Source organism: Erythranthe guttata, chromosome 14, assembly GCF_056151865.1.
Source record: "Erythranthe guttata isolate IM_541 chromosome 14, IM_541, whole genome shotgun sequence".
Classification (NCBI taxonomy): domain Eukaryota; kingdom Viridiplantae; phylum Streptophyta; class Magnoliopsida; order Lamiales; family Phrymaceae; genus Erythranthe; species Erythranthe guttata.
The window spans coordinates 2,511,352-2,538,741 of NC_142546.1; the positions used below are offsets into that span (position 1 = coordinate 2,511,352).

Here is a 27,390-nt window from a genome sequence, read left to right on the forward strand (position 1 = left end):
AAGGTATTTACAAATATTATCATAAATACCAAATGACCATTTGATAATCCAATTTTGATATTTAGCATTGAAGTTGCTCTAAGTCGAGAAGCACCTTGTACGAAGAAAGTCGTGCAACGAGCACATAGCGAACAATTCTTTCGCCTTTTTCTAAGGAATACCGTGTGTTCGTTGCAACTCAAGCGGCATACGCCTCTTTTTGTAGGGTGTCTTCTCTTATAGAGAGGCCCCATCCATTTCTAGTTTTAATGTTTTGGTTCTGTTTTTTGAAAGTAGATTTTATGATTTCTAAAGAGCCAATTATATCATAATTTTATTTATTTATTAATTTGAACTAGATTTACTTTATTTATATATTTACAGCACATTTACAAAAGAAATACGAGTTATCCAATTTTAAAACATAAATAATTATTTCTAGTTGTACGATCTTAATTTGAAAATAAAATAACTAAGCATTATTTCTAGACAATAGTTAATTTATAATATATAATAAGTAATAAGTCACATGTTGAAGCACACACACTTTTAGGTGGTGTGTACAAAAATATTTGAAAAGTGATTCTAAGCTTTTAATGACTCAAAATCACTTTTAAAGTGTTTGCAATGCTCGAAACATGGAATAAACTAGTAAGATATTATAATCCTTTGACAATATACAATCACACATTTATCGTCGCTAATGGTTAAATAATTTGCTACACCACATACCAAAAACAATCATTGTGATATTTATACCATACTATAACATATTAAACATGCTTCCAATAATTACGAATCACATCATATTTTGAAATTATCCACGGTATAAATGAAATAATGACTTGAAGATAAATATGTACTTCATGCATTTCATGCCATTAAATAGATCTAGTGCATCTCATACGAAATCGAAATTGCAAGGGATTACGGCTTACTTGAAACGCTTAAACCCAAATGTTGAAGAATATATTTTATTCTTTGAACAAGATTACCATTTCACGAACGAACTCGAATCACAAGTTCTTCAAGCATTTACGTGCCAAAAATGGTTCATTTTTCACGAGCACCTGAATCACAAATTCTTCAAGTATCCTAGTCCTACGAACGATTGTCTTTCCACGATCACGATGAGCATTTCGTGCTGATAACGTGTTGTAAAATGGCCTATTTATCTAGCTCTTTGGTTTGTGTTTGTGGAAATACATAAGAACATAATAACAATAATAAAGAGAGAATGAGAGAAAACAAGTGAACAAGATCCGTAGAGAGATAATTGTGGGTATCAATGGGGAGAGAATTTTTCTCATTAATATAGGTGTAAGCCACCGAAAGTTACAAGGAGGAGTTACAAATGGAAGTTCCATGGAAGTTATTTCCTACACACATCATAGGACTAAGATGTGGGAAGTTTACACTAGTGTCGAAATAAGTTGCTGAAAATTAATTTTTCATGAAGTTTGCAAACTTGCCAAACTTTAAAAAATAAGCACTCATTATTAACTTATATCACAATCAACAGCTTCTACTTTTCTAGAAGCTTTTGCTAACACCACACTAATCGAACAATTAATTTGAAAAATTGGAGCGATAATATTGTTGCTCAATCAGTGAATCCCAATTCTTATCACAAACAGTGCCTAAGTGGCACGTACGATCGTGTGAGTATCGTATTTACGTATTTAGCCCCTACCAAGGAGTCTACTTTTATTTCGACACTTGGACCTTTCTCTCCGCGTCTGTGTATCTTTGTTTGAAAAAACCCGGTACCCTTTTCCCACACAACCACACCACCAATGGAATGTAAATTTTGAAAAACTAAAAGCAATTCCACGTGTGAGTAGGAGAGGGCACCTGCTGTAGCATCGTGGCAACAAATGTTCAGGAATCCAGATCGTGCCACGTGGACGGTGGGATTCAATCGGTCGATGTCTTCAGGCCGAAGAAGAAGCTAAAGTCTTAACCATGGTCAACTCAAACACTCCTCCATTATTGATTTTTATACACCTCTCCTGAAAATCCCCTCTCTCTCTCTCTCTATAAATATATATAAAATATATATATATAGAATTTTATATATAAATGGAAGCGCCGCCGTCGTGTATGAGCATGGGCTAGCTTTGAAAAGCGTGAGTTCGAGTTTCAACGGTCACTTGTTTTCTGAGCTGAGTTGAAGATTACGTGAAAAAATTTCAGCTTTTTTTAATTTTTAATTTAATTTTTATTTTTTGATAATTAAACAATGGTGAAAATGGAGAATTCATCGTTGGTTTCTGATGAACCCACAAGGAAGAAGCGTAATCTTCCAGGAATGCCTGGTAATTATTAATTATTTCTCTTCGTATTAACTTTTTAATTATTTGATAATTAGATAATTAACTAGTTAATTAATTTCTGCATCGTCTTCTTCAATTCAATTCAAATTAGATCCAGATGCAGAAGTGATTGCGCTATCTCCGAAATCGCTACTCGCAACAAACAGATTCGTGTGCGAGATCTGCGGCAAAGGATTCCAGCGTGACCAGAATCTGCAACTCCATAAGCGCGGCCACAACTTGCCGTGGAAACTCCGGCGGCAGGACACCGGCGGCGGCGATGGGGTGATGCCGAGGAAGCGGGTTTACGTCTGCCCCGAATCCACTTGCCTCCACCACGACCCGGCGAGGGCTTTGGGAGATCTCACCGGAATTAAGAAGCATTTCTGCCGGAAACACGGCGAGAAGAAGTTCGACTGCGAGCGGTGCCCGAAGAGATACGCCGTCCGCTCCGATTGCAAGGCCCACATGAAAACTTGTGGGACTCGCGACTATCGTTGCGATTGCGGTACTTTATTTTCCAGGTGAATTTTACTGACCGATATTGATACTGATACCGATATTATTGACACCGATATTATTATTATTGATACTGCTATTGATACTGATCATTAAATTGAATATAATGGCGTTGTTAATTAATTAATTTGTCGTCGTGAAATAAATATAGGAGGGATAGTTTCGTCACCCATCGGGCGTTTTGCGATGCGTTAGCTCGGGAGGGTACGAATATCGGTTCTAAAACTCCAGTGCCGCCGCCACCGCTTACTCCGACTACAAGCGTGTTGTCTCCGGTGCTGTCGTCTGTTCAAAGTTCAGGTGAAACGTCGATTTTGATCGTCTTTTTCTTTTTTGTCGGCAAGATCGAAGATCGAAGAAGTGCGATATAAAGGCGTGTATGATTGCATTTGCTTTTACTGATCATAAGCTTTTGCTTTTTTTTAAGTTCAAGTAATTGAATAATGGGATTTTTAAAAAGCTGCTTTCTAGTTCAAAAAGCTGCTCCCGTTTCTTGATTGTGATTTCTTTTCTCCATACCAGTTGAATTGCCGGAGAATCCGACGACTTCCCACTTCCAACCACCACCGGAAATCGCGGCTGTACCAGCTTCCACCGCCACTATCGCCGCCACTCCAAGCACCTCTTCCAATACATCTAGTGGCCGCGTCATCCCATACAGCAGCAGAGTTTTCGCTAGTATATACAATGCATCAACCTCCGCCGAGCAACCGCCGGCGTTGTACTCCGGCCATCTACCTCCCTCCGATCACATTCCGGCCATCGACCCCATATCACTCTCGTTATCGTCCTCTCTGTACGGATCACAACCGTTATTCTCGTCGTCCCAATCGCAAAATAATCCGGCGCTGTCCGCAACAGCATTGCTCCAGAAAGCAGCGGAGATGGGCGCAACTTCCTCCAACAGCGCCTCGTTCCTCCGTGGTATGTGGTTGGCCGCCCCGCCGCCGCCGTGTCAAGATAATATCTCAACCATGGCTCCGACAACGTTTTCATGCACCCCACCGAACATTAAAAATTTCGTCAAACTAGAAGACGATAATTTAGTAGTGTTCGGTAATAATGAGCCCACCACCGTTGATTTTCTTGGACTCGGTATAGGAGACGCCGGTGAAGCCTCCTCCGGCGGGTTTTCCGCCTTCTTGAGCTCAATCGGCGGTGGACTTGACATGAATCCCGGCTCTGCAGGTAGTAAACTATAATAGGTGCTTCTTGTTATGGAATTAATTAGAGTTGCATTATTATATTTAAAGTTGGTGGGCCCTTCATAGTATGATTAATACTAGTAAATCTTAACTAGTATTTTTCAGAGATAATCGTATAGTATAAAATATTTATATGTTTGTTCTATTTTATTATACTTTTATGTAATATTGTAAAACATATATATATTTCTTTAATATAGAGTGATTGTATAGAAGGCTCGAAATTCGAAATTATATGGAAGGCGACTAAATTCGACAAAGTCAAATAAATAAGGCGGTGCGGCAGCCTATTAGAGCATCTGCAAGAGATATGTTTTAAAATTTACTATATTTTTTTTTAAATTATATCAATAAACAGTGTTTTAGCGCATCATTTTTTATTACGAATTCAAGCAAAGCAGTGATTGTTTATATCTTAATAAAACTAGATTTTTTTCTTTTAAAAAAAAAAAATTACCAAACGTTTAATAAATCACATTTGTCACACTAATTCACTCCAATTTTTTTTTTGAGATGAATTCACTCCAATTCACTCCGACAATATTATATATATTTAAACATAGTTATTCTTCAAAAGTAATTTTTGCATTTCTTTTTGGCTTCTCAAATTTAGCAAGCCAAATTTAAAATTTAGCTCATGTTCTAAAATTTAACATAGCTGTTGGAGCATGTTTTTTGTCCAAATTTTGATAAATGTTGTACATTTTAACATATAGCACATCTCTTGGAGATGCTCTTAGATGTTACACCTGGTGTAATAGTTTTGAACTATCGATCTATATAAATAATAACCCACTAAGCAGATCAATAATTAAAGATTATCCGATGTAATTCACCGGATGTAGCATTTAAAAAACACGGTGCGTGATGCTTTTGGCCTTTGACTGGAATTTTGTCGGTAAGTGCATGGCCTACGGCCAGTTGAAAACTTTGATTTCCCACCATTTGAATATGAATAATTTTCAATTTTGGAACAAACTTATTTAATTTCAATTCCTCAAATTCAGATTATTATTTTTTTTTTGAAAATATTTTGGGACAAATTCGAAATTTGTTGTCATTATTGCCAAAGAAAAAAAATAAAAATAAATAAATCCCGAAGTGTTAATTTTGATTAGATACGTCCTATTCTATCCAATCCGCAGTTCCTGCAATATTTATGACTAACATACATTTAATTACTCCGATTAATTTATGTTGAAAACATCATTTTAAGTTTGAAGGATCCCTTCCATAATTTCGTTTCAGTTCTCTTTAACTCTATCCCTCTCGTTCAATTTTACGAGATCATAAACCTGGTGAAATACAAAATGCGATTTTAAACCATAGTTATTATCCACTAACTACAAACATATGAATACGTGTGTACTATATATAGAACAATAGTGTAAAACTACATAGCATATTTCACCCGTTCTACAGAACCCCCATTTTCCACTAATTTAAGAAATTAAATATTTTACTAACTAAAAAAAAATTAGTTAATTAATCCAATTTGGTCAGTAACGCAACTACGCAAGACGAACGTTTTTGCAGTCACATGAGTCGTAATTCATAACAAACATTCTCTCTCTCTCTCTCTCTCTCTCACACACACACACAATGCACTTCACACTTTTCTTAGTGTTTTCGCCACTGATTCTACTCTCATACTATTTCCTTCACAAAATCATATGGACCCCTTCAAGGATCCAAAAGCACTTCGAGGAACAAGGCGTAACGGGCCCCGGCTACCGGCCGATCTTCGGGAACACGGCCGAGATCCGGCGGCGGATGATGGCGGAGGCGGAGTCGAAACCGATCTCCTCCGTCACGCACGATATAGCCCACCGGGTTGTGCCGCACTACAGCCGCTGGTCGGCGCTGTACGGGAAGAATTTCCTCTACTGGTTCGGTGCCAACCCTAGATTCGCCGTAGCCGATCGAGATATGATCAAAGAGATTCTGATTAACAGCAACGGATCGTTTCACAAAATCAAATTCAATCCTTCGTCCAAGTTATTGTTCGGCGAAGGACTCGTTGGGCTGGAAGGCGAGAAATGGGGCGTTCACCGGAGGATTTCTAGCCAGGCCTTTAACATGGAGAGAGTTAAGGTAATTTCTCTATCTATCTTCATATGATTTTTAATTTGTAATTTTTAATTTATTTGTTTGTAGAATCTTGAAAGGTATAGGCTGTGTTTGGTAAGCTTTTGGCTTCCATTTCCATTTTATTTTGGAGAAAGATGTTTTGGGAGAAGAATTTGAAAATTAAATAAAGTTTGTTTGTGTTTTGGGAGGAGACAATTTGTACTGTAGCAAGTCAAATCATATCTGAAAGGTGTTGGAAAAAGGTATTTTGGAAGAAGAATTTAAAAGATAAAGTGATTTGATTTTGTATTTTAGTGAAGACAATTTTCACTGTAGCAGAAATATTTGAATTTGTTTTGGGGAAAATTTTTGAAAATAGTGTAGAAAGATAATTTTTTTTTTGGGGAAAGTGTGGAAAGAATTTGAAAAGCTTAACAAACATAACCTATAATTTTTAAATTAATTGAATAAAAGACTTAGGGGCAATTTTTTTTTTTGGGGTTGTTTTGTTTTGGAGTTTTTAAAATGGGGTTATTTTTGAAGTAGTAATGTGGCGGCACCGGGAGGAGACGCCGCCACCAGTGGCGTCTTCTACTTTTTAAATTATTATTTTAATATTTTAATATTTTAATATTTTAATATTTTTTAATATTTTATTATTTTATTATTTTAATATTTTTTAATATTTTATTATTTTAATATTTTCTTATTTTTTAGTATTTTTATTATTTCTTAATATTTTAATATTTTCTGATTTTTTTAATATTTTCTGATTTTTAATTTTTTTTTACAAATAAAACAATTCTAACTACATTTTATTAAATTTATTACATTTTATCAATTAGTGTTAAATTAATCAGTGCATATATTTATCTAATCAACACAAAAAAATATGTAGACAAAAACAAAAGAAGTTTCTAGAAAATAAAAGAGTTATATAAAATAAATAGGTCCAATAAAAGAGTTATATAAAATAAATAGGTCCAAAATAGCTAGAGAATCGTAGATAGACCAACTAAATCTGTAAATATGGGTACCTGAGATGTAGACGCACCGAACATATCCATAAATCCCTGTGTAGTAGAACTATTTATTTTATATAACTCTTTTATTGAACCTATTTATTTTATATAACTCTTTTATTGGACCTATTTATTTTATATAACTCTTTTATTTTCTAGAAACTCCTTTTGTTTTTGTCTACATATTTTTTTGTGTTGATTAGATAAATATATGCATCGATTAATTTAACACTAATTGATAAAATGTAATAAATCTAATTGATAAAATGTAATAAATTTAATAAAATGTAGTTAGAATTGTTTTATTTGTAAAAAAAAATTAAAAATCAGAAAATATTAAAATATTAAAAAATAATAAAAATATTAAAAAATAAGAAAATATTAAAATAATAAAATATTAAAAAATATTAAAATATTAAAATAATAAAATATTAAAAAATATGAAAATATTAAAATATTAAAATAATAATTTAAAAAGTAGAAGACGCCACTGGTGGCGGCGTCTCCTCGCTCCGTCCGATGCCGCCGTTCCCGCTGGCGGCCAACACCAATTTAATTACTACTTAAAAAATAACCCCATTTTAAAAACTCCAAAACAAAACAACCCCAAAAAAAAAATTGCCCCAAAAGACTTATTAGATGATTAATAATGAAACGTCACCGTTTTAGGCAAAGTCAATGTATGATGCAGTCATGCAACGAAAAGCTGGCATCATTGCCTCTTATCTTTATGTTTAGTTTATCATGGGAAAATATTAAATACTATCCGACTTGAATTATTGCCTAATTTTTTCGTAAGAAAATATATAATTCTGGGTGGTTGTATTACCCAAATAAAAAGGGTTTTTCCGTAATCTAGTGTTACCTCGGGGTGGTGGCCGTAATTTGACCTAAAAAAGAAAGGGGTTGAATTATTTTCCTTCGTCTATAGGAAGTGACTCTAAAACTATTAAGTACTCTATCTAATCTTGAAGTTGGATATGTTTGCAAATAAATGTTAATATTTAACTTATTTTGGTGAAATGTCTTAACTGTCCTAATGACTTGGAATTTGAATAAGGATAATAAGAGCAGCTCCAATGGAGGAACTAAATGGGGCATCAAACTAAAAAACTACCACTTTGATGCTTCAAAATTAAAAAATCCTCCTCCAATGGAGGAACTATTTTGATATTCAACCACCCCGAGGTGAAAAAATACTCCTTGGAAAAAGAGGTATAAAAAATGTAACCACTCCATTGACCTATCACTATTTGACACGTGGCATTTAATAATATAATTATTCATATATTTAAAATTTGATAATCTATTTGATGCTTGTGGTTGGAGTGAATTTTTTTTCTAGAAGTATCAAAGTATTATATCAAGTATCAAATGAATGTTTAATGCTCCATTTTGATGTCTCTCCATTGGAGTTGCTCTAAGGGTGAAAATGCCAAATGCATTTTTTAGTTAGTTACACAAGTTTTTTTAAATTGAAATTTGGAGAAGCAACTCCAAAGGGTGGGTGAAATACACCGGGTAGATCTTTACCATTCATATACACACAAACACACACACACCTACATTGGTGTGTGTAGATTAACGGTAAAAAATTACTCGGTGTAACATTCACCGGGTGTAGCATAGAAATAACCCTCCAAAGGTACTTTTCATATTAAAACGGTTCATTTTTGGAGAAGTAGAAGTAAAAGTTAATTTTAAGCTTTTACAAATAGATTATGTCTTTTTTTTTCTTCTCATAATCTATTTTTAATTGTTAGCCAAATGAATTTTTGCTTTTGCTTCTCTTAAAATAAATAATTTGAAGCAATAATTTGTTAAACATAGGACCCTCCTTTTTTCAATTAAAGTTTATTTTTCAGTAAATTTGCAAACAGCCTCAACTTTTAGAAATAAGCACTTAAAATCAACTTAACTCACAATCTACAACTTTTGCTTTTAAATAAGCTTTTGCAAACACCACATATGACGCCAAAAAGCTCATAACCAATTTCCATATTTTTGTCCAAACACCACCCAAAAAGTTTTACAATATGGATGGTCAATTTGAGGTAACCTTCGACGCAAAAACTATAATTGAATTGTCAAAGTTAACTTTAAGAATTTATTCCCAAGCTCTGTGTAATGCCAACTGAGCTTAGTGGTCTTTATTCTTAACAGGGTTGGATTCCTGAAATAGTAGCTAGTACAGAAAAATCAATAAACAAATGGGAGGAAATAAGAGGAGAGAGAAGTGAATTCGAGATTGATGTGCACAAAGAACTTCAAGAACTCTCTGCTGACATCATCTCACGAACAGCGTTCGGTAGCAGTTACGAGGAAGGTAAGCGCATTTTCGAACTCCAAGAACAGCAAATCGGCCTCGTTTTGGAAGCATTAAGAACTGTGTACATCCCTGGATTCAGGTATAAAATATAGCTTGTAACTTTTTTTTTAGGGATTTAAATATCGTCATTAATCTCTCTAATTGTTCGATTGCATGCAGATTTTTGCCCACGAAGAAAAACAAAATGAGATGGAAACTAGATCGGGAAACTCGGAAATCAATTAGATCATTGATTGAGAAAAACGGCAAAAGCAGCGAAAACCCGAAATCGCTGCTCACATTGTTAATGTCACCATATAAAAACGAAAACGGTGTAGAGGAGAGACTCGGTATAGAAGAAATCATAGACGAATGCAAGACATTTTACTTTGCAGGAAAGGAAACTACCGCCAATCTTCTTACATGGGCTCTCCTACTTTTAGCACACCACCAAGATTGGCAGAAAAAGGCTCGAGACGAAGTTGGCAATAAACGTCCCACTGCAGAAAATTTATCAGATCTCAAACTCGTAAGCTCACAATATTTCAAATATGAAATGTTAAATGTCGTTCAATTTTACTAATACCGTTTTGACTGCGAATGTGATTTCGACCCTTTTCTATTCTGATTCTGGCATAATTCAAAAGACGGAAACCGTAGTCCTTTGAGTTAACTTTCTAATCCAACTTGAATCAACTAGATCGGATTACAAGTGAAAAATTATGCACGAATGAGTTATATTTTGAATTTTAGACAACTCAAAACATCAAAGTTGTGGGCAGTGCTTATTAATTAATGCATATATTTTTTACCCGACATCCAATTTTGGTAATTCCAGTTGGATTAGAGATCTAACTCAAAGGACTACGGTCTACGAAGTCCCGTATTTTGAGTTTTTCCTAATTCAGATTCGAAAATGGTCAAAATCACTTTTGAAATCTGAACGGTATTATTGAAACTGAAATGTCATTTATCATATCCCATTTCAAATTAAATTCCGCACTAATTTGTCATTTAAAGAACTAAAAAGAATGCCATGTTTACGACAGATGAGTATGATACTGAACGAGACTCTTCGACTATATCCTCCAGCAGTGATGCTAATGAGGCAAACATCGCAAAATGTAAAATTAGGAAGCATTAATATTCCAGCTCACACGCAGTTCTATTTGGCGATGACTAATGTACATCACGATACTGAGATATGGGGAGATGATGCGAATGATTTCAACCCTATGAGATTCTCCGAACCAAGAAAGCATCTGGCATCTTTCTTCCCGTTCGGATTAGGCCCGAGAATATGCGTTGGTCAGAATTTAGCAGTTGTTGAGGCAAAGATTGTTCTAGCTATGATTCTCAGAGAATATTCTTTTGTGATTTCGCCGACTTATGTTCATGCTCCGATGCAGGCTATGACTTTGCAGCCGCAATATGGTCTTCAACTGGTTTTCAGTAGGATTCTGCATTAGTGCTTTAGTGTGACAGGTTTACATGGAAAATTTTGTAACTAAATTTCGAAATTAAGGGAACTCTGTTGATATTTGTTTTTATCTTGTAGAGTGATGTTTGTAGAAGTGTTTGTAATGTCTGGTATTCTGCTAGTTCAAAATTAGTTGAATTTTCTTGTAAATAAGTTAAGTTTCATGTAACTTCATGTAATTTGTTTTTAGTGTAAACTGACTGTTGTAAAAGATACTTTGTACTTTGTATTTATGTTGTATGTTTTGTGCTTTGTGACCGATGAAAAGAGATTGCACTAATTCACCGAGAACTTGTTCGATTCTTACTAGGGATGGAAATCGGACGGAATTGATTGGAAATGGCTCTTTCGAAAAAAAATCAATAATATTTTGGAAGTAAAAATTGGTTTCCAATTTATGTTTTAAACCAACCGGAATGCAAAAAATCATTCCGATTTCGGAATGCCTTGAAATCGGTTGAATTTCGGAAATTTCACTAATTTATAATCTCTTATTTCAAATTCGGATATAATGAAATTTTTCATAGTATTTTTCCGTCCTTTTTGTTGAAAAAAATAGTAGAAAAATGCAAGAAAATCCATTTTTTTTTTCATAAAATGCAATAAATAAACACATGTAGGAACAACAAATTGAAATATAGATTTTATTATAAGAAAAAAATGCAACATAAAGTTTCTGATACTAATTAATATTTTCTAAGTTTTTAATTTACTACTTGACCCTTCGGTAATAATATATTTCATATAAAATATAACATAAGTTATATTATATTATTCCAAAATATATCATAAAATCACATTATATATTCCAAGAAATCATAGAAATATTCGGAACTAAAATTGGATCGGAAATCGGAAATTTCCGGTAATTTTATATACCATTCCTGTTCCGTTCAAAAAAAAAAAAAATCGGAAAATTCAGAAATGGGAACCTAGGAAATTGAAACAAAAATATATGATTATAAATTCAAATAATTTCGAATCATAATAGGTGAAATTTGAAAACTGTATTTATTTCGGTAATATGTGTTGAAGTGAGAAAATGGTATCTCTACAAATCGAAAGGACTATCTTGAAATTAAAAAAAAAAAGTACTCCCTCCATTCCATTTTAATTGTCTTTCTAGAGAATTTTTTTCATTTCAAAATAATTGTCATTTTAGGATTCCAATGAAATATTTATTGTATTTTCTCAACTATGCCCTTATTAGTATTAAGAGAATTAATGCTTAAACATTTAATAAAAATGGACTATTAGTGAGAACCCCCTCTAACATTACTTTAATAAGGATAGGTCCAGCTCCTTTTTCTTTATTAGTGAGAAACCCATTTTTTTTGTATTCTCAAATTTACCCTCCCACTATTCACTACCCATTATCCACTAGTTTGATATATTTTTTTATTTTTTATATTTTAATTTTAATTTTCGTTTTTTATTTATGTTTTCTTTAAAAATAATATTTTTTTAAAAAAAACTTTTTATTTTTTTATTTTTTTAATATTTTTCTAAAAATATTCATTTTCTATATTATTTTAGTTTTCAGTTAAAACAACTATATGCCGATAAAACAACTATTATTAAAACGACTATTATTAAAACGACTATTATTAAAACAATGATACAGAGTTTCAAAATTTATTAAATTAATTATATATTATGTTATTTCCATTGTAAGATTAACTAATTAATTAAACAAAACATCTCCAAAACAACTATTTGTTAAAACAACTATTTATTCAAACCAACTAAAAAGTAATGAAAACAGTATATTGTTGTGCAAAAACAACTATATTGCTATACGAAAATAACTATATTGAATCAACTACAAATTATTGAAATCCACAAAAGCAAAAGCAAAAAAACACACCAAAATTCCAACAAAAACGACTATTATTGAAACCAACTACAACCGTAACAAAAACAACTATATCTTTTTTAGTAACACGAACACAAGTTCAACAAACCAGCCTCCCAAACAATACCTCCTCCTCGAGGTCAATCTATTCCATTACAACGGTGGTGGAGGCGGTCTTCCAACGAGGATTCCAGAAATGCTTCCAAAAATCGAAAGAACAAAAAGAAAAGTAGGATAAATAACTCAAAAAACAACTATAAAAGTAGAAAACAACTATATTATCATCAGTTAGAAAAATACTTGTATTTTATTCTATTTCTTTATACAAGAAAGCCACTGATAGATACACAAAGTCAGACATCGATTCTAATTTATGAGTGACCCGAATATTAAAAAAAAATGGTCATCCTAATAAATGTAAAGAATATATCATAATCTAAATCTTATTTATTCCTCAATGATTCGATGAACAATTAAGTTACAAAAATAAAATATTTTAAGCCCACAATTTTCTACCATAGAAAAGATCAGAATTTTCTTACCGAATTAAAATTGAATTATTTTCTATACTTTAGCCGGGGGAGCGATTGCGGCGGTCTGTGGATCGGAGACGAAGATAGATGAGGGGAAACAAGGAAGACCGTGAGGCGACGTTGGGGCAGAGATGAGGAACGGTGGAAGTGGAGAGGCGGCTCGGTGGAGATGAGTAGCAGCGGCGCAGGGGAGAGAACGAGAGAGAGGCGTGGCGGCTTGTAAAAAAAAATTGGACGAGGAATTAGAGAAATAGGGTTTGAGGTTTTAATATGGCAAAAGGTAATACAGACATAAAACTAAAGATTTATATTTATTCTAAATTAAAATATTAATAGAGGGGGGTCTCACTAATTATGAAAATGAGGTTATATCCACCCTAATATATGTAAATGATGTGGGGGTTCTCACTAATTATCCCTAATAAAAAAGGGTTTTTAGTCATTTTACTATGAATATTCTAGAATCCATGCACATTTATTAACTTTCTTAATATGTGTGAATTAGATCAAAAAGACAATTAAAATGGAATGGAGGGAGTATTAACAATTAAACTAAAGTTGTTTTGATATTGCTTTATTTTTTATGGAAGGAAAGTTGTTTCGAAAATGATATTAAATAAGTCCTTAATTTAGAAAAAGAAAAATCAATTTGAAAATGACTGATAAAACTCCATCCATCCCGAAAATTGCACGTGTGTATTCTCATGTGTTTGACCAGTAAACATTCAAAATTCAAACCCCCCAAATTAGTGGAACCTAATTTGTGTTTGCTGAGAGGGGGTGGGGGGCTATTACCCCCAATTCCCAAATCTCCTCTTCTCTGGAAATTTCTAGTCTTGCCGTTTCAGCCATATCTGAACATCGGCAGATATATTTGTGTTTTTCATGTTTAATTAGATGTAAATCCAGAAATTTTGTTCTCGCTTTGATCTGTGATTCGTCGGTCGAATCGTTGCTGAAGGTGCGGATATATATTGGCGTTCTTTTTTTTTTTAATTTTGTTTTTGTGATTGATGAAAAAGCTCAGATTTTCATTTGCAGGGGCGTTGTTTTTCGTCTTTGTCTGATGTTGTATGATTCTTGTGTTGGTTGACGATGTGATTGATGTTGAATTGTTCCTTTCTGTTAATATGCGTCTATCGATTTGTTCGTTTTTTCGTGCTGCCGTGAAATTAGAATTTAGAACAGATGTTTTTTCGATTTTTGTTTGTTCGAATTTGCAAAAGAGAAGCTCATGTGGCAGCAAATCTGTTAGGATCTAGCATATGTTGATTTTTGATATAGGTTTTCCCCAGTTGAAATAGATTTTTACCTGTTATGATACAATATCCGACCATGATTTATATGTCGTATGAAAATTTAGTTACTGTCGAAACAATGATATGATTTTTCCGTCAATCAACGTATGGAATGATTTGGTATTGAGTTGCGTCCTCATTATATTTTCTCTTCGTGGTCTATGTTTCAGATTCTTGTTGACGACCATCATGTTCGTTTGGATGTGAATAGATGGACGGGGAGTGATGATATTATCTTTTGTTTACAAGAACCTTCCGGATTTACTTCACTTAAACCAGGGAGATGCCTAATTATTTTTCGAAACTTCGTGGTGCAATCTGGCGAGGAGCTTGGAGATCGGTATCTGGTAAAGAAACTCGAATCCAAGATCAGGTTGTAGATGTTTTGATTGGCCAAGGAAAATTATTGCTTGGCCAGTCGAGGCTGTTACATTCCTTACCGTCTGGAGCATTTGCTGACCTGCATGTATTTATTCGGCCCGGGACTATTGCCGCTGCTCAAGCTAATTTGCATTCAGCCAGTCAAAGGAAGAGCCTTTCAGTCGTTGGAGCATTTTCTCGTTCGATTTCTCTACCGTCTGTTTCAGGGTGTCACGTTGATTTTTTGCTATCCGAGCCTAATCAGATTCTTGGAATCAACACTCAAAAGGGACTTATGGCTGCCTGTGGGTCCAGATCAGCGCTTATCGACTGCTCTATCAGTAATTTGACCTGTATTCCTGGTCAACGTGGTGCGGCTGTATATCATTCTTCCAGCGCTTGCATCAGAAATAGCTTCGAAAATGTTGGAAAATTTACGATGAGTTTGTGCAGTAAAGAGCAGCCGAATAACTTCTTGCTCTATGGATATTTCGTATACAATGTCGCCAAGAGAAAGGGCAATGAAAATCCATTCCTGGGATTTAGTTTTGAGGGTTTCCATAACATATCACCTTCTTATTCATCTGCTAGCACCGCAGCAGACGTAACATTCGACAATCCTATCAAGGAGGAACAGCATTCAACTATCGCAGATTCATCCAATCTGTATGTTTCTTTCGGTTTGTAATATCATGATTTAAATTGTTTAATTAAGGAGTAATTTTATCATTATGGCAGCTCATGGTTATCGTTTGTGACTGGTTGCAGGAATATTCCGATCGACAGAACACTGAAACTGAAATCAGGATCATGCTACCTGCCACATCCCGACAAAGAAGAAACTGGAGGAGAGGATGCTCATTTCATTTGTATAGACGAACAAGCAATTGGTGTAGCTGATGGTGTAGGTGGATGGGCTGATTTGGGTGTTGATGCAGGAAAGTATGCCCGCGAGCTTATGTCAAATTCAGTATACGCAATACAAGAAGAACCACGGGGTTCCATCGACCCAGCCAGAGTCTTGGAGAAAGCCCACACTAAGACGAAAGCAAAAGGCTCATCTACTGCTTGTATTATTGCTCTCACCAATCAGGTATGCCGTGAACTTATTCTTTTCTATGATAAACATGCTGAGCAACAACATTGAATAGTCGGGTTTTCTAATTTTATTTTTATTTTTTAATTTTTTTATGTAGGGACTCCATGCGATTAATTTAGGGGATAGTGGGTTTATGGTGATTAGAAACGGATGCACGGTTTTCAGATCACCTATTCAGCAGCATGATTTCAATTTTACTTATCAATTGGAGAGTGGGAATGCTGGTGATTTGCCTAGCTCTGGACAGGTTCGTTAACATCTGTTTGAAGTGATTAGATAGGATAAACAACTTTTATTGCAAAAAGTGATTCCGTTTTTTTTTTCTCACTTATTTTGCAATTATTCATGTGTAATGTGAATCTTAACTAAAAGATTGTAACGTGTGTTGCAGGTGTTTACGATACCCGTTGCTCCAGGAGATGTTGTAATTGCAGGGACAGACGGGCTTTTCGACAACTTGTATAACAACGATGTTACGTCTGTTGTGGTTCATGCTATGAGAGCTGGTTTAGGTCCTCAAGTTACAGCCCAGAAGATAGCAGCACTGGCAAGACAACGAGCACAGGACAAAAACAGGCAGACCCCTTTCTCTGCAGCTGCACAAGAAGCCGGTTTCCGTTATTATGGTGGCAAACTCGATGACATCACCGTTGTCGTTTCTTACATCACAAACAACCACAATGTACGCACTCTCTCTCTTTCTCTCTCACACACTCACAAACACACCAAGAAACACATCTCTGACCAATGTAGCTCAATTTTTTCCTTATCGTTGTGCTTTGAACGTGATGATTTCATTATAAAATTGGAAAATGGTGGACGAAACATAATTACTTCCATGTGCATTTATTTTGAAAACTCGGAAATATAACTCTTGCGCAATTGATCTCTTGCAGGAAGGCCTTTCAGCCAAATGCTCGTAACTAGAGAAATTATTTCTACATGGAAGTGATGGTGGCGGTTTGATTCTATCATTTCTCGAAGGTTCGATTGCTTAAAATTTCTTGGTGATGGCCAAGCTTGGCGAATCTTGTATATAAATCTAGTCTTTTGCTTTTCCTTTTTTTTCTTTTTTTTTTGAACTCCACAAACTGAAAATTGGATAGAGCTATATGTACAGATAAAATAGTGAGAAAAGAAAAAGTTTATACATGTTTATGTTTTTGTTCTATGGTGTTTTGGAATTGTAGTCATAGATTTCTTCACATCTTACCTCTATCAAAAGTTGCTAAACTCCGTATATCAATTTGATATAAAATTAAGGATAAATTACGGTCATCCCTTAGAGCAACTCCAACGTGATTATTAAATGAGTTATTAAATTTCTTAATCTTCATTTGATTCCCTAATTTTCAAAACTAAATAGAATTGAGTTTTCTTTTCTTTACGTAAAAATCTCATTAGAATAAAATTAAATTCTAGAGCTTCAACAAAGTTCCACGGAAAAAAAAAAGAATCACTATTTATATATAATATATTTTTTTTTTCGGTTTTGAAAAGATAAAAACTTGATTAATAATGATTTTGAGGATAGTTGACCAGAAAAATCATTTTGTATGGTTTTTTTAAAATGGATTAAATAAATAAATAATATATAAAATAATCATCAATTTGTTTGATAATTGTTTTTTGATACTTGTGGTTGGAGTTCACTAGTTGTATAGAGATATCAAAGTATAATCCTAGTTAGCAAATGAGTATTTTATAACCCCATTTGATAACAATGGGTTGGAGTTGCTCTTAGGTAATGTCAAATTATGAAAATCCCCCTTATGTTTGGGTAATTACAACCACTCCTTGAATCTTCTTACACATTAATTCTTGCGGTGTCAAATTTAGCAGAATCTTCTAGATCATGTATAATATTTTTCAGCATGTACCCATTTTACTTCATTCGAGCTCCACATTTGAAAGCAAAATAATCATCAGATGTGTCTCTTGGCTTGTATACATCATTTTGTGGTGCATCATAAACTTAATCTTTTCACAAAACGAGTACAAATTAGAGAATATTCCACGAAATCTAGAAGATTTTGTTAAATTTGACACTATAAAGTTGGACGTGTAAAAAAATTCATAGTTGAGAGACAATTGTAATTATCCAAACAAGAGGGTTTTTTTCCCCTCGTAATTTGACATTATATCAGGGGTAGTGATCGTAATTTACCCTAAATTATAATATCCATGCCCCTTAAAAAAAACTATCTATATCTACTCATCTGATTTATAATTATGTCACACATTTAAAGATACATATTTATTACAAACAAGTACCATTGAAGAATACCAATAAGTTTGTAAGCCGAAATAATAATAAGGGCCATTATCGCACAATTATGAGGGTGTTTGGCTAAGCTTATAAGATGTTAAAAGTAGCTTATAAGATGTTTTAGAGCTTATAAGCTCTTCCAAAGTGTTTGGTAATTTTTTAGAAAAAGATCTTAATTATTTTTAAAATAAGCTGTTGGAGAGCAAATAAGATCTTTTAAAATAAGTACCTCTACCCCACCTTTTTATTTAAGATCTTTTAATAAGTAAAAATAGGAAATAAGCCCATTATACAAACACTGTAAAAATTAATCCTAAAAATAAGATGTAACAGCTTATCAGCTCTTAAAACATCTTATCAGACGTAAGAGCTTATCAGCTATTTAAAATAAGCTTAGCACAAACACCCTCTAAATTCATAATAATATAAATACACACTAATTCAATTTCTGCAGTAGTCAATGGGATTTGGTAAAGCTGGAGAGCACGACTAGTCAACCCCAAAATAGTCCAGCATGTAAGTTGACTTTGACCCGTCTACAGCCAATAGGAGCGTCTCCACCCGCAACTCCACCATTTCTAAAATACACCTCACAACAGGCGATCGCCCCTCCTCCCTTCTCTGCTACTAAACTAGTCCAAAGACCATAACAATGGCAGTACTCCTCTCCCCATTTCAGAGCCAAGTGCAGATACAACTTCGTACGCAAAAATTCGATATAATCAAGACGCAAAATAAAAGGATCCAATTCCAACGCTCAGAAGAAATTGCAGAGGAAAACTATGCTGCGGTGAAAAGCTTTTTCAGTTTTGAATTTTTCCGGCGTCGGTGATAATTCGAGATAGTTTGGAAATGGCGTTGGGCCGGAGCCGGGAGAAGAGCGGCCAATCGTCGTTCCGCGGATCGCGAATCGCCGCCGCTATTGTGATCGGAGTAATTGCCGGATGCGTTTTCGCGTTTTTGTTCCCCCATGGATTCTTCTTCGCAAATCCGTCTGCTCAAACGAATTCCAACCTCGAGGTGCCCAATTTATTTATTTAATTTTTTTTTCAGTTAGTCGTTTCTTCAATTTTAATTTGCTGCACTGTGCATGCTTCAATTAAATGCTAATTTTTGATTCTTCATGTGGTAATCTGTTAATGTGCACCGTGTGTAGTGTTTATAACTTGTTTGGATTCAGATTTGTGGTTTTTGTGCGAATTGGGGGAAGTTGACTTTACCTGCTATTTAGGGTTTTTCTGGATCCAATTTACATGCTCAAACACTAGTTGACTTTACTATGGTGAATGATGTTTGTGCTGCATCTGAAAAAAGCTTAACAATTCTATGATTTTCGGCGCATGTAAGGATTTTTCGAATTAATTAACTTGATTATTTCGTGGATCTGTACTTAGGTCGATCCGGCATCATGCGAATCCTCTGAAAAAATCGATCGAATTAAGTCAGATATTATGAAATTATCAGATAAAAACGTCGAATTGAAAAGGCAAGTTAGGGAGTTGAATGAAAAACTACGATTAGCCGAGCAAGTAAAAGGCCATGCAAGGGAGCAAGTTATTACATTGAGTGAACCCCACAAAGCCGGTCCTTTCGGTACCGTCAAGGGTTTAAGAACAAACCCAACTGTTCTCCCCGACGAAACTGTAAATCCAAGGCTCGCAAAGATCTTATCCGAGGTTTCTTTCAGAAAAGAGCTCATAGTTTGCATTGCCAATTCGAACGTAAAATCCATGCTAGAAGTTTGGTTCACAAACATCAAGAAAGTGGGCATTTCTAACTATTTAGTGGTTGCATTAGACGATGCAATTGTCGATTTTTGCAAGTCAAATAACGTCCCTGTCTACCAAAGGGACCCAGACGAAGGTATCGACTCTATCGGAAAAACGGGCGGCAATCATGCGGTTTCAGCTCTGAAATTCAAAATCTTGAGAGAGTTTCTTCAATTAGGCTACAGCATTCTTCTCTCCGACGTAGATATAGTATTCTTGCGGAATCCGTTCGAACACTTATACAGAGACTCCGATGTGGAATCTATGTCCGACGGTCATAACAACATGACTGCGTATGGGTACAATGATGTTTTTGACGAGCCTGCAATGGGGTGGGCCCGCTATGCACACACAATGAGAATATGGGTTTATAATTCTGGGTTTTTTTATATAAGACCAACTGTACCTTCGATTGAGCTTTTGGATCGGATTGCTTACAGGGTTGGTACAGAGGCGAATGCATGGGATCAAGCTGTTTTTAACGAGGAGTTGTTTTTTCCTTCTCATCCAGGGTATGTGGGGCTTTATGCTTCAAAGAGGACTATGGATTTCTACATGTTTATGAATAGTAAGGTGCTTTTTAAAACTGTGAGAAAAGATGCGAATTTGAGGAAACTTAAGCCGGTTATTGTTCATGTGAATTACCACCCTGATAAACTTCCGAGGATGAAAGCTGTTGTTGAGTTTTACGTGGATGGCAAGGAAGATGCTCTGGAATCTTTTCCTGATGGGTCGGAGTGAGGGTAAAATGGTCTTTTGTGTGCAAGTTTTTATTGCGGCAAGTTGTGTTCTTCGTGCTCGTTTTTGGGTACAATCTTGGAACAACATTTTCTACGGTACACTAGTTTTTTTGACATTTTCTTCTCTTTTGTTTTTGTTTGTTAATTGTCAGTTTAGTGTAGTTTTTGTCTGAACATATCAATTCTGTTATAACTCAAGTCTTGTTTTTACCTTCCTTATAATTATGTTGTTTTCTGGGATGGTTTAGTTGACTGCTTGACGAAATCTACTTTGAATTTACATTTCCGGAGCTTCGTACATTGTGAAACGAAGGGGGCCTTATTTTTTTTTTCATTATTTTTATTTTATATTTGAACCTTTTAAATCTAATATTTTTTTTTTCTCAAACTACTCTGTTTTTCTGATACTATCGTTTGTATAGAAGTACTTGAGATGACCATTGTATTTGTCAAGAGCAAATAGCACATTCTAGAAAACGAAACGGACTCAGAAAAGTGCACAATTTATCGTAATTTTTTGCGGGCTGGACATACGCCAAGAAACGGTACCCCAAAAAAAAATTGGGTAATCTACGATGATATATATATATTTTCTCATGTAGCAGCAGCATCTGGAGACGAGGGTTCGTTCGAGGCATAATCTTTTGGAGACGAAGGGGGGCTGTCAATATCATCAACAGGTTCAAAGAAAATATAGATGAGGGAGCTATCTCTAACACCGTAATCTTTGAGAAGAGTTTCGTTACTGTCCATTAACGTACGATTATTATAAGAGTCATCTAGAATGAGAATGAGCCTATCGGTCGGAAGGTTTTCTTGGTCTCCGATTTCTCTCTTTAGGTCTCCTACGGTATCGTCTTCTTTCACTTCTACGTAGAACAGACTTCCGGTCATTATCTCCGCTACCAACTTCATTTTCAGAAATAAAAAAATAAATAAAATTAAATTAAAGAAACACTTGTGTTTCCAAATTTCCATTTCCAGAGTCCAAATCTTTTTAAAGTGTTTGTGCATGCATTTGGGATTAGTAATTTGTTTATGCATTGTGATTGTGTGTGTAGGTGGTTTGGAAATTCCTTGAGCATTACCATTCAAACTCATGCAAATCTCTCATAATTTGTTGGGTAAATTACAACCGCCCCCTGAGAGAAGGTTTGTTTACGAAAAACCCCCTCATTTTTTCATAATTACATATACCCCTTGAAATTTGTAAATTTCTTACATTAACGTCCTCTTATAGGAGGTGGATGTAAGAAATTTACAAACTGCAGGGTTCTGCTTGTAATTTCTACAAAATGATGTTTTTTTTGGGTAAATGAACTCTATCCGAAGGAGGTGGTTGTAATTTACCCTAATTTGTTTTAGCTTTTCAAAACAACAATTTAGTGCTGAAAGAAACACTTAATTTTATTTTTTAGGATTAAATATAGTTTACACCCTCTGTAACACTTACGCCTAAAGTATCATTTCTAATATACCCTTCAAGCACAATTCAATTTGTATTTGAAATCCTAATACCTTAAATTTGTCTTTTTTTCATTTAAATAATAACTAAAAGAATAATTAAATTATACAACTAAAATATTTGTTGAAAATGCAATATTTTAAAATTTAAAAATACTATCTGGTACTGTTGGGTACATATTTAATAAATAACATCTAATTGTTATTGACCCAACTAATTAAATATATTCATATCGCTAAATTTTAAGAAATCAATACATAAATAATAGTAATGTTAAGTTTTTAAATTTATTTTAGTTCATTAATTTCTTAAAATATATCTTTGTTCATTATTATACAATATATATATATATTTTTTTTTCAATAATTTAATTGTAGTTATTTTTCAATTTTTATAATTCAATAATTATTAGATTGTTATGTTTATTATGTTTTAATTTTAAAATATAAAACATTTGATGATAAGGGTGTAAATATTACAAATGATAGGAATAAGTGTCACTTGGGTTATATACTTCAAGGAGATAAAGGGTATTTAGCCCTATTTTTTACAAGTTCGATTAAAAGAAGAAACATCATAGATTTGATGTTGGAGTGCGGTAAGCCAATAACTGAGAGAGTTTGTTAATTAAACAAACATATATATTTTTATTTTTTTAATATAGGGTAAATTACAAACACCCCCTGAGGTATGGTCAAATTACAAAAACACCCCTCTTGTTTGAATAATTACAACCACCCCCCTCAACTCATCAAATTTAGTGGAATCTTCGAGATTATATGCAATATTATCACTTTTGTACCCGTTTTATCCCATTCAAACTCTACATTATGAAGCAAGATGATCATAATATGTGATTTTTAACTTGTATATATCAGTTTGTGGTGCATCGAAAACTGTATTTTTTACACAAAAAGAGTACAAACTAGATCACATTTCACGGAATCTAGATGACTATGTTGAATTTGGCACCATAAAGGTGGAGGTCTAAGAAAAAATCATAGTTGAGGGGGGTAGATGTAATTATCCAAACAAGAGGGGGGTGTTTGTAATTTGACCATACCTCAGGGGTGTTTGTAATTTACCCTTTAATATATAACAAATATTAATAGTGGGAAATTAAAAAATAAAATAAAGAAAAATACCCCAAATGGTTCTGTTAGCGATGTAAGAGCAACTCCAATGGGAGATATCAAAATGGAGCATTAAATATTCATTTGATACTTGATATAATACTTTGATACTTCTTGAAAAAAAATTCACTCCAACCACGAGTATCAAATAGATTATCAAATTTTAAATATATGAATAATTATTTTTTTAAATGCCACGTGTCAAATTGTGATAGGTTAATGGAGTGGTTATATTTTTGATACCTCATTTTCCAGGGAGTATTTTTGCACCTCGGGGTAGTTGAGTATCAAAATAATTCTCCATTTAATGCCTCCGTTGGAGAAGGATTTTTTAATTTTAGAGCATCAAAGTGGTAGTTTTTTAGTTTGATACCTCATTTAGTGCCTCCATTGGAGTTGCTCTAATGAATGGTCGGTGGTGGAATTGACAAACTGAGATGGTGATACATTGAAACATTCATATCGTGGTGGTCCACAATATTTATGTATCTTACCAAATTTTATTTTTATTTGTTTATTTTTACTTTTCTTTCCCGATAAGAAAGAATAAGATAATTTAACTATATTACATTATAGTTTTCATTCACTCAAAATAATAAATATATAATTTGGATTAATTCCCTAAAGATCAACTAAATCTAGTACTATTTATTTAGTTCACACTTTTTCATCCTAATTGAAATGACGTTTTGGGTTATTGCACATCTATTAAAAAAAATAATAAATGTACATAGATTATATTAAAAAACATAGATAAACACTGAAATATCCCTGACATCAGTGTCAATGCACTGGATCCCATCAGAAATTCGAAGTTATATGTGCTTGGGGTAATACTAGGATGGATGACCACTTGAGAAGTCCTCGTGTTGCACCCACCCCACATTTTTCACCTCTTAATTTGTAGTAAACTTTTTTTTTTTACTTGCAGTAACGTTGATGAGCATTAAATGTATATCTCAGCGCAAGATTCGCGCGACCAAATGTGAGTTGGGCAATGTGGGGCCGGTCGGATTGATCAAACGAGCTGATTGTATCGATAAACGCGTTGGTCGCGTCTAATAGTGGCGAAAACTGGGTTAAACGACCTCTTTTTCACTGCGAGCGCATGGTCAACGAAATTGTTTTACAACTAATTACTAATTATGAGTAATAAAAAATAAAATTGAAAATAATACAATTAATCCTTAATTGAAAATCTTAAATGACAAATAATTCGGGACAAAAAAAACTCTTTACAAAGACAAATAATATGAAACATATGGAGTAGTATCTAATAGTGGTATCCGAAGATGTTGTTTTGGATTAGATGTTTTCTAATTCCTACAACTAAATTTGTACAAAACTTTGGCACATAAATAGTGAACAGTCGATTCCGAAATCGTATTATATCGATTACCTCTGCCATGCAATACGTTAGTGAGGGCCGTAGATGAGGAAGTTGCTGATTTATGATAGGAGAACTATTTCAATTCCGATGGTAAGGGTGTTTGATGTCCAGGCCGCGGTGCATCGACGGTTACGGTCAGTGAGGGTGTAATAATAGAATGTTTACACATTAATGTTCGATCAATAGTTAAAACTGAGTGTGGTGAACGGGCCGAATTTGGCCCGACCCGATGGGTGGGTCATGTTTAAATCACGTTGCAATAAACATACAACATTAATTAGGGGGGGTTAACGTGGGTGTAATGCAACGGTGGGTTGACAAGAATTTATCAAAGGTTCGTTCCTTCCCACCCCACCTATCAATCACAGCAGCATCTGTCCTTTGTCGGCCATTCTCTCATCCACACCTCACCCTATTCTTTCTCTCTCCTCTCTCCTCTCTCTCTCTCTCTCTCTCTCTAAATCATTCCCGTAAATATCTTTTCTCTTCGGAATTTGGGCTTCCTATTTATGATCGCCACTAGAGCTGTGAGGTTATAACAGATAACAGAGAAGACATTAAAAACATGGATTACCCACACGGAAACCACCGCCCCCACCACGGCCGAGACCGGAGAGACGAAGAAGAAGAAGACCACCAGTATCCCCCGCCGGGACGTCCCCATCCCCAGCCCTTCTACGGTGGAAACGAGTACGGCCCCCCGCCGCCGCCGCAAGTGTACTACCCCGACTCATACCCTCCCCCACCCTTTTACGGCGGAAACGATCCCCCGCCGCAAGTGTACCACACCTCCCACAGCGGACCGGGTCCGGCGGACTCATACCCTTCGCCGCCATCCTCCTACTCTGATCCGCCGCCACCACCACCCGCCGCGGAGGAAAACAAGCACCACCGCCCTCACATGCCCCACTTTCCGTCGATCATCGATCACCACAAGCAGCACAAGGAGGATCAATCGGCGAATAAACCCGCCGTTAGGATGTACTGCAAGGGGGAAACCAATTACTCTCTCACAATTCGCGATGGCAAAGTCATCCTCGCCCGCTCCGATCCATCCGACCCGCTCCAGGTTTGATTCCGCCCCGATCCATTACATTTTCTCTGAAATTCTTCCATTAAATATATAAATTGAATTCTCAATTGTGCAAAAATCTGGATTCATAATCATCAGCACTGGATTAAAGATGAGAAGTGGAGCACCAAAGTGAAGGACGAAGAGGGTTTCCCGAGTTTCGCATTGATCAATAAAGCCACCGGGCAAGCCATGAAACACTCCACCGGAGCTACTCAGCCTGTATGTTCTTATTATATCACATCCCTTCAATTTTCAATTCATCATATTTTATTAAATTGATTACATTTTTTGTGGCAGATTGGTTTTCATGATCAAACATAATTATTCAGTTTATTGCCAAAAAAAAGAAAAGAAAAAAAAGTCAACCCTAGTGTGATTAGAAGCTATTCAAACAGGGAAAATTAGATGATACACAGGGTGAATTTGAACGTAGATCTACTCATAATCACACGCACACATGTGTATGCGTGCTTATTGCCTACTTATTTAATCAAATATACGGTCCAAATCCACCCAGTGTTAATAAGGATTACGTAACTCCCGAGTTCGATTCTTGCAGTATTCATTAGCTAATGCGAAGTGATGGTTGCTAAACTAAAAACAAAAATTGTGTTCTAGTTTAGGTAATCAAGAAACCTAGTAGTACATCTCTCGGAAGTCTGTATGGTTGTATTGCTTCTTTTGGATCATGACCAAAGGGAAAAGAAAGCTCTCGTAAATTGTAACTTGATTTGATATTGTTGTTCATCTTGTGACAGGTCCAATTGACCCCATACAATGCTGATGTTCTTGATGAATCGATTTTGTGGACCGAAAGCAGAGACTTGGGCGATAGCTATCGTGCAATAAGGATGGTTAACAACATTCGCCTAAACGTGGATGCTTTCAACGGTGACCAGAATCACGGTGGGGTCCACGATGGCACTACGATAGTCCTCTGGGAGTGGAAGAAGGGCGATAATCAACGCTGGAAGATTGTTCCTCACTGTAAGTAGTCGCTATACATATAAAATTATGTTTGAATAAATTCGTTACACGTGTATTTGATGAGGAAAATTATTTGGTGACTGTTTTGTGTATTTCTGGTTTTGTTTTTTTGGCTTTGTTCTGACTAGTAGTTGTTTTTCTTGGTTGTGCAGGAGGATCTATCTATGTACGTGATTTGCCTGCCTCATTGATTTGCAGTGTTTGTGTTTGCTGATTGGTTTTCATTACGCTGTTGCCCCTTTTTTTTTCTCGTTTCAGTTCGTTTATGTTGTTCAATGTAAAAACATATAATGTACTACTTTTGATTCTGATGTTGAATTGAAATAATTGAAGTATGGTTTGTATCTCAAGATCATTTCTCATGCGTTGCATGTCTCAGTGTATGTTTGTGAATATATCTAAAGTTTATATTTAATGCTACATTGGGACAAATACGCAGTTTATATGGCGTATACATGGGAAATTATATGCTACACTATGCTATTTACACTCTGTATTTGTTAATCGTAAATGAGGTTA

At 34.9% G+C, this 27,390-nt stretch overlaps 5 protein-coding genes, 1 long non-coding RNA gene and 1 other non-coding gene across 9 annotated transcripts; 6 read left to right on the forward strand and 1 right to left on the reverse strand.

The window, feature by feature from the left end:
• Window positions 1-106: 106 nt before the first annotated feature.
• On the forward strand, window positions 107-229 carry LOC148764921 (U5 spliceosomal RNA). The gene has a single exon (XR_016030004.1). It is a non-coding gene; the product is annotated as a U5 spliceosomal RNA (small nuclear RNA).
• A 1,539-nt stretch (window positions 230-1,768) lies between these two features.
• On the forward strand, window positions 1,769-4,163 carry LOC105963196 (zinc finger protein GAI-ASSOCIATED FACTOR 1). Its single transcript, XM_012987580.2, has 4 exons — window positions 1,769-2,297; window positions 2,407-2,818; window positions 2,965-3,113; window positions 3,336-4,163. Exons 1-4 carry the CDS (start codon window positions 2,222-2,224, stop codon window positions 4,013-4,015), a joined length of 1,317 nt encoding a protein of 438 aa, XP_012843034.2. The 5' UTR covers window positions 1,769-2,221; the 3' UTR covers window positions 4,016-4,163.
• A 1,302-nt stretch (window positions 4,164-5,465) lies between these two features.
• Window positions 5,466-11,165, forward strand: CYP721A1 (cytochrome P450, family 721, subfamily A, polypeptide 1). Its single transcript, XM_012987581.2, has 4 exons — window positions 5,466-6,112; window positions 9,274-9,518; window positions 9,599-9,947; window positions 10,468-11,165. The coding sequence occupies exons 1-4, from the start codon at window positions 5,621-5,623 to the stop codon at window positions 10,885-10,887; spliced, it is 1,506 nt and encodes a 501-aa protein (XP_012843035.2). The 5' UTR covers window positions 5,466-5,620; the 3' UTR covers window positions 10,888-11,165.
• Window positions 11,166-12,689: 1,524 nt separating this feature from the next.
• On the reverse strand, window positions 12,690-13,522 carry LOC148764922 (uncharacterized). Its single transcript, XR_016029707.1, has 2 exons — window positions 13,296-13,522; window positions 12,690-12,952 (listed from the first exon to the last, which is right to left on the reverse strand). It is a non-coding gene; the product is annotated as an uncharacterized LOC148764922 (long non-coding RNA).
• Window positions 13,523-13,859: 337 nt separating this feature from the next.
• Window positions 13,860-17,207, forward strand: LOC105963198 (putative protein phosphatase 2C 55). Of its 2 annotated transcripts, none has more exons than XM_012987582.2 (6): window positions 13,860-14,247; window positions 14,755-15,610; window positions 15,713-16,037; window positions 16,141-16,290; window positions 16,435-16,725; window positions 16,940-17,207. In XM_012987582.2, the coding sequence occupies exons 2-6, from the start codon at window positions 14,868-14,870 to the stop codon at window positions 16,964-16,966; spliced, it is 1,536 nt and encodes a 511-aa protein (XP_012843036.2). In that variant the 5' UTR covers window positions 13,860-14,247; window positions 14,755-14,867; the 3' UTR covers window positions 16,967-17,207. The 2 variants fall into 2 exon arrangements, with proteins under 2 accessions (XP_012843036.2, XP_088668970.1); XM_088812844.1 differs by having other exon boundaries at window positions 13,933-14,247; window positions 14,328-15,610.
• A 1,559-nt stretch (window positions 17,208-18,766) lies between these two features.
• Window positions 18,767-21,103, forward strand: RRA3 (Nucleotide-diphospho-sugar transferase family protein). The gene is made up of 2 exons (XM_012987583.2): window positions 18,767-19,332; window positions 19,707-21,103. Exons 1-2 carry the CDS (start codon window positions 19,165-19,167, stop codon window positions 20,820-20,822), a joined length of 1,284 nt encoding a protein of 427 aa, XP_012843037.2. The 5' UTR covers window positions 18,767-19,164; the 3' UTR covers window positions 20,823-21,103.
• A 3,981-nt stretch (window positions 21,104-25,084) lies between these two features.
• On the forward strand, window positions 25,085-27,221 carry LOC105963200 (ricin B-like lectin R40G3). Of its 2 annotated transcripts, XM_012987584.2 has the most exons (4): window positions 25,085-25,878; window positions 25,981-26,103; window positions 26,643-26,871; window positions 27,024-27,221. In XM_012987584.2, coding segments are annotated over exons 1-4 (858 nt in total). In that variant the 5' UTR covers window positions 25,085-25,374; the 3' UTR covers window positions 27,026-27,221. The 2 variants fall into 2 exon arrangements, with proteins under 2 accessions (XP_012843038.2, XP_088668976.1); XM_088812850.1 differs by lacking the exon at window positions 27,024-27,221 and having other exon boundaries at window positions 25,178-25,878; window positions 26,643-26,879.
• Window positions 27,222-27,390: the final 169 nt, after the last annotated feature.